The 11,700-nt window shown below is 51.9% G+C and overlaps 1 protein-coding gene across 6 annotated transcripts in view; it reads left to right on the top strand.

The window, feature by feature from the left end:
* The window catches only part of SCN5A (sodium channel, voltage-gated, type V, alpha subunit), a 99,271-nt gene extending 88,422 nt beyond the window's left edge, over nucleotides 1–10,849 (top strand). For 3 of the 6 annotated variants that reach the window (XM_008567166.1, XM_008567171.1, XM_008567167.1), the window contains 6 exons: nucleotides 453–734; nucleotides 2,944–2,997; nucleotides 3,616–3,753; nucleotides 4,353–4,457; nucleotides 5,465–5,735; nucleotides 8,688–10,583. In XM_008567166.1, coding sequence (XP_008565388.1) covers nucleotides 453–734; nucleotides 2,944–2,997; nucleotides 3,616–3,753; nucleotides 4,353–4,457; nucleotides 5,465–5,735; nucleotides 8,688–9,928 — 2,091 coding nt within the window. In that variant the 3' untranslated portion in view covers nucleotides 9,929–10,583. Of the gene's footprint in view, nucleotides 1–452; nucleotides 735–2,943; nucleotides 2,998–3,615; nucleotides 3,754–4,352; nucleotides 4,458–5,464; nucleotides 5,736–8,687 lie in introns of all 6 variants that reach the window. The other 3 variants (XM_008567170.1, XM_008567165.1, XM_008567168.1) reach the window with 3 other exon arrangements.
* Nucleotides 10,850–11,700: the final 851 nt, after the last annotated feature.

The following is an 11,700-nucleotide window of genomic DNA, read 5'->3' as shown; positions in this document are numbered from 1 at the left end:
CCAGCCTAGTAGCAGCAATCCTGAAATAAACTAGAAATTTAGCTCAGAGAATGTAAGGACTACTAGGATCGATAGGAGGCCCAAAGTTTTGGGGACATGTTTTCAGAGGTCCTATCTCATCAGATTGCTGCCCCACTTAACTAGAATAGACCCTATTGAAAATCAGGTTTTGAAGGCCATGGGTTCAGGGCAGGGCCCAGAAGAGAAAGGCATGTGTTCTGGAGTTGCATCAGCCTTTAGGGTAAAGAGGGAAAGGCGTGCGTGTTCTCTCTCGCCCCCCCTCGCTCCCCACAAGGGCTTCCAGCCACACAGTTGGCCTCTCCCATGAGCACAGGATCCGCACCCCCACCCCACAGCCACCTGCAGCAGGGAGTTCAGTCGGTGGGGGGTCTTGAACAGGGCACATGCTCTGAGCAGCCCCAGGAGCTGAGCCTGCTCTCTGTCCACTTGAGGTGGTGGTCAATGCCCTGGTGGGCGCCATCCCGTCCATCATGAACGTCCTCCTCGTCTGCCTCATCTTCTGGCTCATCTTCAGCATCATGGGCGTGAACCTCTTTGCGGGGAAGTTTGGGAGGTGCATCAACCAGACTGAGGGGGACCTGCCTTTGAACTACACCGTTGTGAACAACAAGAGCGAGTGTGAGTCCTTCAACGTGACTGGCGAATTATACTGGACCAAGGTGAAAGTCAACTTTGACAACGTGGGGGCTGGGTACCTGGCCCTTCTGCAGGTGGTAAGTCCCGGAGAGAATGGACTTCCTTCCTCCCACTGACTCTCCAGCAGCACGTGCCTTCACCCATGGTGTGAGCAGGAGTCAGGCAGTGAGGTTACACTCGATCCTCACTGTAGGGCCACAGTGCCCAAAGGCGGCTAAAGATTCTCCAGAAACTGGGCTCCTTAGGAAGTCCCCAGGTTTTCAGTCATAGAGCAGATGCCACATTCTCCAGGATGTATAACATGGGGCCAGGTCAGCACTGTGGCAGACTCAATTTCCCAGCCAGTAGTCAAGGTGACCTCTTCAGGCTATCAGTTAGGCAATGTGACGACATAGGTTAAAAATTTTGAAAGACCATAGACTACCCAGGGACTGAACTATCAGCAAAATTGTGACTCTGGCCAGCCCTCTGTTATAAAAGGTAGTGATACCTCTTGTGCTGTTGGAAAGAATACGTTTACTTCCATCTTTGATGTGCAAGATGTGTGATATTTAAACACACACAGTTCTTCCAGAGTTTCCATTGATTTTGTGAGTTTGGTGGCTGCAGTGATTATAGCACATGCCATAAAATTACCTACCGTCAGCATTGAGGACAGAAATGCAAACAGAACCATAATGCAGAAAGCTTCGACTTGCTCATCTTGCTATCCCAGTCCTAAACCCAGACTGTTTCTAGTCGCCAAAGCAGAGAAAAACACACAGACTCTCATCTGAAAACTTTTTGTGTATCCACTCACATCTCCACCCATCCCTAAGTCCCAGTGGTAGTCCCACAAAGACTCCCCTGCACTAGGCTGTCTACCTCCATGACTGTCCCCCTGAATGGCAGAACTTTGGAAGGAAAGGTCCCCTTTGTAGACTGAGAACTTCCCACCTTCCCAGACAAAACCACTCGGTGGCTGGGAAGAATTCAGTCACAAGTATATCATAACCTCGGGTGGTCTCCAGCAGTTTCCAAAGCGTTTCCAGGCCTCTCCTTATAGAGGAGGACTTGATGACAGAGAGAGCTGAAGTCACTTGCCTTCTATGGGCAGTCTCAACATCCCCATCTGCCCTCCCTGCCACGTAAGCACTCTTAGACACAGAAAGTTTATATAGCTGAGCTCATACCTTGAAAGGAGGCTCAGGGCAGGTTTGGGTTTGGCCAAGGACACAAGCGAGACTCCACTGGTTGGTTGGTCTCACCATCAAGCATGTTTCTTGGGCTCTTTCTGAATCTTCACAGCAGCCCAGATGGGGGCAGACAGTGTAGCCAGCACCAGGGCCCCATCTCATTGGCCTCTTTACTCCCTTGGTGTGCTAGAGCCAGCTTGCGCCAGCTCACAAGAGCTCATTGTAACATTTTCACAACTTTTGCAAGCTGGTCATTAAGCACTGCCACTATAAAAAATTAAATTTATAAACTCATAATTAACTGAATGGTATTAAAACAGGTAATAAAAACTCAGAACTCACTATTATTTCTTGTTATCACCTATGCTCTGAGATTGCTCACATCTGTTGTGTCTATACAGTGGAGATACTCTAATGTTGTGCTCCCAGGCATCTCTTCCCAACTCCGAGTTCAGTGACATCATGTTGGTAACTTGAAACTGGCCATGGTGGGAATATTTACACGAGAGAAACTGGCAAACACAACAATAAAGGATTTTTTTTTTTTTACTTCTGGAAAGCCAGTTTTTAACCATTTACCAACACACCACTGGCCAATGGACCCCCTTAAGTACAAGGGAAGGTTGGTATTCTTTGGGGACTTCCTTTAAAAGTCTAAAAAGCAGAAGCCACGTGGTTCTCTGAGGCGTATGACTAGGGGGACCATGTCAGCACTGCAGCTGATCATAAGCTGGAACAGAGAGTTCAAGTCCCGTCTCTCTATCCCTGACACCCACCGTCAGGACTCTGTTGTCTGGGAATCCTAAGTGCATGTGGCTCTGAAGGGCAGACCTCCTTCGGGCCTCGTCACACCCCTGGCCTCAATCAGGAAGCTTATTTCCCACTATATGGTTTTCTCAGGGTTTCTGCTCAGCTGCTTCCCCTCCAACCCCAGCCCTAAACAAGGCCTTTCTGTGACAGCCCAGCCATGAGGACAGTGCTGAGGGGGATGGGATGGCTTGCTCCTTGTAGGAGGCTCTTTCCTGGCTTCATCTGTCCAAACAGGGGCCCTAAGTAGCTCAAGCAAGATGCAGAATTAAATGATTTTCTTAATCTTCTCTTTTTCTTCCAGGCAACATTTAAAGGCTGGATGGACATTATGTATGCAGCTGTTGACTCCAGGGGGGTAAGTTGCCACAATGGCCTGTTTCATGGAATTGGGCACCTGAGGCTCTCACCTGCTGGGCCATCAGGGAATCAGTGTCCACATCTGAAAGCTTGCATGGGCAAGATCTCATCTGTCAGCATGAGGTTCTGCCTTTCTGGAATGCCCAAGCCTGGACCTGGGGCAATGTTGCATGGTCTTTCAGGAAGTGCCAAAATTCTGAAATGTCTTCCAAATTAAATTCACTGTAATTTACTTGAACCTTACCCCAGGAGGATGGGGTGGAAGCAACAGAGATGCAAATCAAGTTTCTTCTTTGTCCTTGTGTCCCACCCAATCACACTGACAGTTCAGTGAAGACAGAGAGGCCCCCATATAGTCCGACCTCCCAATGGCCCAGGGGCTGAAGCCCAGCATGCCTGCTGTCCTCACCAGCCACCATTCACTCCTCCCACCTCTGTCCCCACCCACCTCTGGCTTGGCTCTGTACTCACATACACATGTAGACACATACCTGTGCTAGTGACCTTACTCTGGACACATCCTCCCTCTCACAGAATGGACACCCCCAGCCAGCCCTCAGCCTCTGCGCCCCCACCTCAGCCTGTCTGATCTCCTTATCTGATTTCTCCCTCTTAGTATGAAGAGCAGCCCCAGTGGGAGTACAACCTCTACATGTATGTCTACTTTGTCGTTTTCATCATCTTCGGGTCTTTCTTCACCCTGAACCTTTTCATCGGCGTCATCATTGACAACTTCAACCAGCAGAAGAAAAAGATACGTAGAGCACGGGCTCCCACTTGGGCTGGACAGGGCAGGGCAGGGATGGGTGCCAGGGGAGAAGGGAGTGTCCATGGGTGTCACGTGCCTAAACCTGCAAGAATGTGAGAAGGGATTTGTGTGGGAGATCCCACACCTCCCTTAGTCTATTTGAGGGATGAGGCTCCTCAGAGAAGCAGGGGCTAGGGCTGGGACCCCTTACCTGGTCCATAATCAGAGGTCATGCATGGGGCCTGTGCAGAGGCCCAAGATCTTCCTGGAGCTCCATCAAGGAGCTGTGATTGAGTTACTGGCAACCAAGTGGGCAGAGAGAACCCCCAGGCTGGCTGACTGGGCAGGGGAGAGGGTGGGGGTGTGCACTGGATCTTTCAGGTCACAGAGCCAGGGAGATCTCAAGATGAATAGGGACAGAGACCCTGGATAAGCAGGTTTGGGGAAGCATCTCTAGTGCAGGACAGGGACATACTTTCTCCACCAGGAGAGGAAGTGAGGAGGTGGTTGACCCTGGCACCCTCACCAGAGAGGCAAGATCCTTGTGCCCTCCATGCTGGGGCTCTGAGAACCCCAAAATGAGGTTGGTGCCTGTTTCTCTGCACTTAGGGGGCCAGGACATCTTCATGACAGAGGAGCAGAAGAAGTACTACAATGCCATGAAAAAGCTGGGCTCCAAGAAGCCTCAGAAGCCCATCCCACGACCCCTGGTGAGTCAGGCTCCTGATTCAGTGGGAGCAGGGAGGATCTTCTGGGGGGACCCTGGGAAGCCCCCACACCACACGGCCAGCCATCAGGGCCTCTTCACAGTCTTTCAGCCCAGCATGAAGAGTGCTGTCAGATGTCTGACCACACACAGAGGTCTCAGCCTCATGCAGATAGTGAGGAAGACTTGAGAAGGCTGTGGCATCCTGGGGAGAAGCCCCACCCACAAGAACCCATCTGCCTCTGAGTGAGCCCCCTCTTTCCCTTTAAGGGCACAGGTTTTCTCCAGGAAGGTAGGGCAGCCTTCACAGCCCCTACCCTTATTCCTAACCTCACCTTTGAACTCCCTGAGCAGTCAGGGAGCAGTATTCCAGAGTCCCCTGGTGGGGAGAGCCAGGAGGCAGAGGGGAGGTTTCTGGATCCCCTGCTAGACTAACTCCTTCAGCCCAAAAAAGCCATTCTCCAAAAAAAGTATGTGTGTGTATGTTATTTATAATCTTATCTTTTCCCCAAAATAATCTGGGCTGATTTGCAATTAAAGACACATGCAAATATAGCTAATAGAATAAATAAAATCAGCTCCGCAAAAACCGTGGAGAAAATATACTAATCTGAGGGCTAGTACAGTTACTAGGACTGAAGTTTAAATTTGACCTTGAGCCCTCAGACATCACTGTGAAATAAAAGATGAAGGACAGTGAACAGTGTGCTAAGGTAACTCAGGGCAGGGGAACTCTCTCCCTGCCATTCCATCAGGGAAGGTCTCACAGAGGAGGGGCCTCAGGGCTGGGCCTAGAAGCCCAGGAGCGAGCGTCTCAGCAGGAGAGCCGCTGTTTCAGCCTCCTGTGCTTCTTCCTCTGTGCTCCACATGGTCGGGGGAGGGGGTGGGGCTCTGGCCTCACCAGAGGGTGGGGTAGGAGGGTGGGTGGTCTGGGCTGAGGGGCAGCAGCAGGGGGCTTGCTAACCTGTCTGAGGTCCCTGCCAAGCCCAGCCCATTTGTCTCTCCTTCCAGAACAAGTACCAGGGCTTCATATTCGACATTGTGACCAAGCAAGCCTTCGATGTCACCATCATGTTTCTCATCTGCTTGAATATGGTGACCATGATGGTGGAGACAGATGACCAAAGCCCTGAGAAGGTCAACATCTTGGCCAAGATCAACCTGCTCTTCGTGGCCATCTTCACAGGCGAGTGTATCATCAAGATGACTGCCCTGCGCCACTATTACTTCACCAACAGCTGGAACATCTTCGACTTCGTGGTTGTCATCCTCTCCATCGTGGGTGAGTATGCAAGTCAGCTGACAGAGAAGCCCCCCCCCAGGCCAGGCCTCTCCTCCAGCCCCTGGGTCTCTACTTAGTGCCAAGTACACTCTAGGCTCCTTCATTCTGTTTTCTCTCTCTCTCTTTCTCATACACACACACACCCCTCCAGAGAGAACTTGTCTGGGAGACCCACTCAGGCCAAGAGGGCCAACCTAGCAGAAGACTTAGCACCCCCTCCTAGCCCCACCCTCCAGGAGACCCTGGAACACAGCTCCCTGACTGCTTGGAGAGCTTCAAGGATGAGTCTGGGAAAGGGAGTGGGAACTGTAGAGGATCTCCTGTCCCCACAAAGGAAAGCCTGTGCCCTAGGTTAAAGGAGGAAGAGGCTCACTCAGGCAGAGGTGAGACCCCAGGGGTGGGAGGTAGGTGGCCCTATAGTGTAGAAGTTATCCCTGGAGATGGAAGATTCTGGAGTCTGACCCCCAGGGTGTGTGCCAGGCTCCTTCAGAAATCACCCCCATCATGTGGTTTACCTTGTGAGGTCAGCACCAAGGGAGGAGTCATACAAGCAGGGAGCAGCACAGCGAGGACCCTCACCCGTGTCTGTTTGACCTCAGAACCCGAACGCTTTCTTCATATAACAGCTTTATTGAGATGTACTTCAGAAAGTTAACTTAAAATCCACTTTAACGGGTACAAGTCAGTGTTTTTGTATGTTCACAGAGCTGTGCAACCGTACCACTCTCTAATTTTAGAATATTTTCCTCATCCCCAAAAGGAACTCTACCCATTGACTAGTCCCTCCCCATGCCCCTCTCCCTCGACCCCTGGCAGCCACTGATCTAAAACTCTGAGGAACGGCCAAACTGTTTTCCAAAGTGGCTGCACCACTTTACATCCTCACCATCAATGCGTGAGGACTCCATTATTTCACATCCTCCCCAACACTTGTTATCACCTGTACTTTTATTAACAGCCATCCTAGTGGGTATGAAGTGATATCTCATTGAGGTTTTCATTTGCATTTTCCTGATGACTAATGATGCTGAACATCTTTTAATGTGCTTATTGGTCATTTGTAGATTTCCTTGGAGAAATCTCTATTCAAGTCCTTTGCTTATTTTTTAATTGAGTTATTTGTCTTTTTATTGTTGAGTTCAAAGAGTTCTTTATATATTCTGGGTACTAGTCCCTTATGAGATATAACACTTGCAAATATTTTCTCCTAGTCTGTGGCGTTTTTTTCTTTTTCGGTGGCATCTATTAAAGGACAAAAAAAATTTTTTATTTTAATGAAGTCCAGTTTATTTATATTTTTTCTTTTATTGCTTGTGCTCAGAGCCCAAACTCTTGACCCTACCCCTACGGGACTCTGCCTTGGGATAACTCTGCCATTCGTCTTTCTGCCATATACAAAGGTACTTCCAAAAGTTCATGGAAAGATTTGTATTATCTTTTCATTCCATCTTTCCATGAACTTTTTTTTTTTTCCTTTTTGTCTTTTTTCGTGACCGGTAACGGGATTGCAACCCTCGGTGTCGCGCCCACACCGTGCTCAACCAGTGAGTGGACCGGTCTCTATATGGCATCCGAACCCTCGGCGGGAGCGCTGCCGCGCTCCCAAGCGCCGCACTCTACCGAGTGCGCCATTGGGCCAGCCCTCCGTGAACTTTTTGAAACACGCGCATACACTCTGCCTCCCATGAACTCAAAGGGCAGTACAGGGGCTTAGGTAGGCACTGCTGTCACTTCAGTGATAAGCACATGCTTAGAAGCATGAAGTAGGGTCAAAAATGCTGTGGGAGGTTCCAGGTAGGGTGAGGGTGAGAGTGTGTCTCGTGGGACTAGAGAGAAACTTTAGAGAATGCAGGATGTCAGCAGCAGGAATGGGACCATTGAGGCACAGTCTCAGAGGCCTCAGAAGGTACAGCATGGACTTTGGGATCACCTACTGGTCCTGGTGCTTTGGACCACACCAGAGAGCTGTGGCTAAGAGGTCAACTTGGAGCCAGAGAGTCTGAGTCAAATCCCAGCTTCTCACTTAATAGATGGCAACTTGGGTAAGTTATCTCACCTCTATTTCCTCTTCTGGAAAATGAGGATGATGGCATTAGCTCACTTCCTAGGGTGACAGGAAGGACTAAATGAAATGATGGCTATAAAGTGCTCGGCCCAGTGCCCTACTGACAAGTAAACACTGGACACATGTCAGCCAGCAACATCATTATTATATAAGGAGTCTGCAAATGTCACTTGGGCTAATATGAGGCAAGTTTATTTCACTCCTTCTTCTACAATTTATATTTGTGCTCCTTAAAACTCCAACCCTGCTAGTTCCTAGAGACCCGAGGTGGGAAGCCCTGGAAGGAAGCAGGTTGGGGGGTGACAGGAACCATCACAAAGAGGCTGAGAGAAGACACAGAGGCATGTTGTGATTGGGTGAGCATTGGTTTCAGGGCCAGTGTTTCTTGCCTTCAATGTGTTCATGAATCCTCCGCACTTCTTAAAACACTGTAGGCTGGGGACAGTGCTGAGATTCTGCATTTCTGATAAGCACCCAGGAGATCTCCAGGCTGCTGGTCCTCGGCCATGCTTTGAGTAGTGAGGAGCTAAAAGGGCTGACTGCTGGTCCAAGCTGGGCTGCCAAGATGCTGAGCAGGCCCCGTCTGGCCTCAGAAGCATGTTGTAGAAGATGGGCCTAGTGCAGCTCTATCGTGCAGGTACACCCTGAAGAGTAAAGAACAAGCTGAGAAGGTACTTGGCAAAAGCTGTAGGTCCTCATTTTCTGGATAATAGATGCGGGCTCAGAAGGAGGCAGAGTCCTAGCACGCCTAGTTGGCCCAGTTCTCCTGGAAGGGCCTCCCCTCCCTGGCTCCACACTGTACAGAGACATCCTCAGCCCCACTGGTGCTGGGCTGCAGGGAGGACAGAGGAGCCATCGCTGACCACAGTCTCTGTTGTTTCCCACAGGCACTGTGCTCTCAGACATCATCCAGAAGTACTTCTTCTCCCCGACACTCTTCCGAGTCATCCGCCTGGCCCGGATAGGCCGCATCCTCAGACTGATCCGAGGAGCCAAGGGGATCCGCACGCTGCTCTTTGCCCTCATGATGTCCCTGCCCGCCCTCTTCAACATCGGGCTGCTGCTCTTCCTCGTCATGTTCATCTACTCCATCTTCGGCATGGCCAACTTCGCTTACGTCAAGTGGGAGGCTGGCATCGACGACATGTTCAACTTCCAGACCTTCGCCAACAGCATGCTGTGCCTCTTCCAGATCACCACATCGGCTGGCTGGGATGGCCTCCTCAGCCCCATCCTCAACACGGGCCCCCCCTACTGTGACCCCAATCTGCCCAACAGCAATGGCTCCCGGGGGAACTGCGGGAGCCCAGCCGTGGGCATCCTCTTCTTCACCACCTACATCATCATCTCCTTCCTCATCGTGGTCAACATGTACATTGCCATTATCCTGGAGAACTTCAGCGTGGCCACGGAGGAGAGCACCGAGCCCCTGAGCGAGGATGATTTTGACATGTTCTATGAGATCTGGGAGAAGTTTGACCCAGAGGCCACCCAGTTCATTGAGTATTCGGCCCTGTCCGACTTCGCTGATGCCCTATCTGAGCCACTCCGTATCGCCAAGCCCAACCAGATAAGCCTCATCAATATGGACCTGCCCATGGTGAGTGGGGATCGTATCCACTGCATGGACATTCTCTTTGCCTTCACCAAGAGGGTCCTGGGGGAGTCTGGGGAGATGGATGCCCTGAAGATCCAGATGGAGGAGAAGTTCATGGCAGCCAACCCATCCAAGATCTCCTATGAGCCCATCACCACCACACTCCGGCGCAAGCACGAGGAGGTGTCGGCCACAGTCATCCAGCGGGCCTTCCGGAGGCACCTGCTGCAGCGCTCCGTGAAGCATGCCTCCTTCCTCTTCCGTCAGCAGGCGGGCAGCAGCGGCCTCTCCGAAGAGGATGCCCCTGAGCGAGAGGGCCTCATCGCCTACATGATGAATAAGAACTATTCCCAGCACCTTGGCCAGCCCTCAAGCTCCTCCATCTCCTCCACATCCTTCCCACCCTCCTATGACAGTGTCACCAGGGCCACCAGCGACAACCTCCAGGTGCGGATGTCTGATGACAGCCGCAGTGAAGATCTCGCCGACTTCCCCCCATCCCCAGACAGAGACCGAGAGTCTGTCGTGTGAGCCTTGCCCCGCTGGCCAGGACACAACAAAAGGCAGCCTGTTGCATCACGACAAACCTGAATGCAGTCACAAACCAGCATCTGTGGGCCTTCCTTGCTTTGGGCTTCGGGGGAGAGAGATGGGCCTCAGTCCCGTGGACCATGGATCAACAAGGCGGAGTTCTGTGGCACCGCAGAGACAGCTGGAAACAGTTGGAGGAGCCCAGCAATGGGGTGGCCTTTACCTGAAGGCCCCACACCAGTGGCCTGGTCTGGTCAGGCAATGTCCTGGGTCTCTGAAAAGCAACTCCATCCCAGCTGCTGAGGCAAAATACAAAACTGAGACTATATGTTGTGAAGGGGCTTTCATAAATATATTATATTTGATATTTTTTTACTTGAGCAGAGAACTAACATGTTTTCCATGGATGTTGGCAGCAATTCACGCTGCCTCTTCTTAACCCTGAACAAGAGTGTCTGTGGAACTGCCAGACTTTGTTCTCAAAGCAGACGTGGAATCCATGTGGCTCCCAAAGCCCTTCACTGCCTAGGGGCAGGATGGAGTTCCCCTGCCGCTTGGCTGAGGTGCCAGGAGGGCTGCACCCCTCTCACACACGCGTGTGCATGCTGCCCACACACATGAGGCCAGACAGAGGCCACAGCGCCCGAGCTCCCCTCAGGCGTGTTCAGGCAGCCACCCCTGCCCCCAGCCTAATGGAGACAGACCCTTCCTCCCGGCCCCCATGGATGGAGTTCTTGTCAGGGGGGCTCACTCTGGCCTTCCATTGTCCCCAAAGTCCGGTTTTCCCCTCTGTGTTTTTATGCAGGCCATAGTGGGGTCAGTCGTACAAAAATAAAAAGCTTCCAGAAGAGAGGCCTGGGTCCCAGGGTTGAGCCTAGGCCCTGATGTTGCCTTTTCCTCCCCTCTTGTAAGAGTATTAACGTTCAAACTGAGAGGCACGTGGGAGCCAGCCTCACTTCCTGCTGGCACACAGCTTTTCCTTGCTCCCAGAGCCTGGCAGACCCTGCCCCAGCAGGCCAACGCCTTTTCCTCCCCTCTTGTAAGAGTATTAACGTTCAAACTGAGAGGCACGTGGGAGCCAGCCTCACTCCCTGCTGGCACACAGCTTTTCCTTGCTCCCAGAGCCTGGCAGACCCTGCCCCAGCAGGCCAAGGGAAGAGAAGGCCGAGCCCTGTGGTTTAGGGCTAAAAAGTTCAACAGTGCCCAGCCATGGCGGCCCCTCAGCCCATCTGAAGAAAGGAACCTGTGGCCATCTCCCAGGCTCTCTCTCTCCAGACCTTGCTGCCTCTGACCATGTGGGAGGAAGGATGCCTGTGTGGTCCCCAGCGTCTCAAGAGACACAGTAGCATGGGAGTGGGGAGGGTAGCTTGGCCCTGTGCAGGGAAGGGGCCTTGGGATGACCAGGCCCAGTTTTCACGCTCTGGAAGGGGAATGAACCATGGGCCCCTTGAGAAAGGGAGCAGTGTGGCCCCAGACCATCCCCTCTGGCACCCCCACCCAGGACCTCCTTGGGGCAGGGTCTAGGCTGTCCCATAGGTCATATGACAAGGGTTTTTCAGGGAAAAATACTTTTTACTAGTCCAATTACCCCCAGGACCTCTTCAGCTGCTGACAATCCTATTTAGCATATGCAAATCTTTTGATGTAGAGAACTGTCACCCTAAGGTGACAAGGTCAGCTGGTAGGCAGGTGCTCGGCAGCCCAATTCCAGCTGTCCAGCAGAGCCACCTCCGCCAGGCATCTGCCTCACAGGCCACCTCAGTCTCACCTGC

Source organism: Galeopterus variegatus, unplaced genomic scaffold, assembly GCF_000696425.1.
Source record: "Galeopterus variegatus unplaced genomic scaffold, G_variegatus-3.0.2 Scaffold300, whole genome shotgun sequence".
NCBI classification, from domain to species: Eukaryota; Metazoa; Chordata; class Mammalia; order Dermoptera; family Cynocephalidae; genus Galeopterus; species Galeopterus variegatus.
The sequence above is the reverse complement of the archived record's forward strand: the minus strand, read 5'-3'. Positions and strand labels throughout refer to the sequence as shown.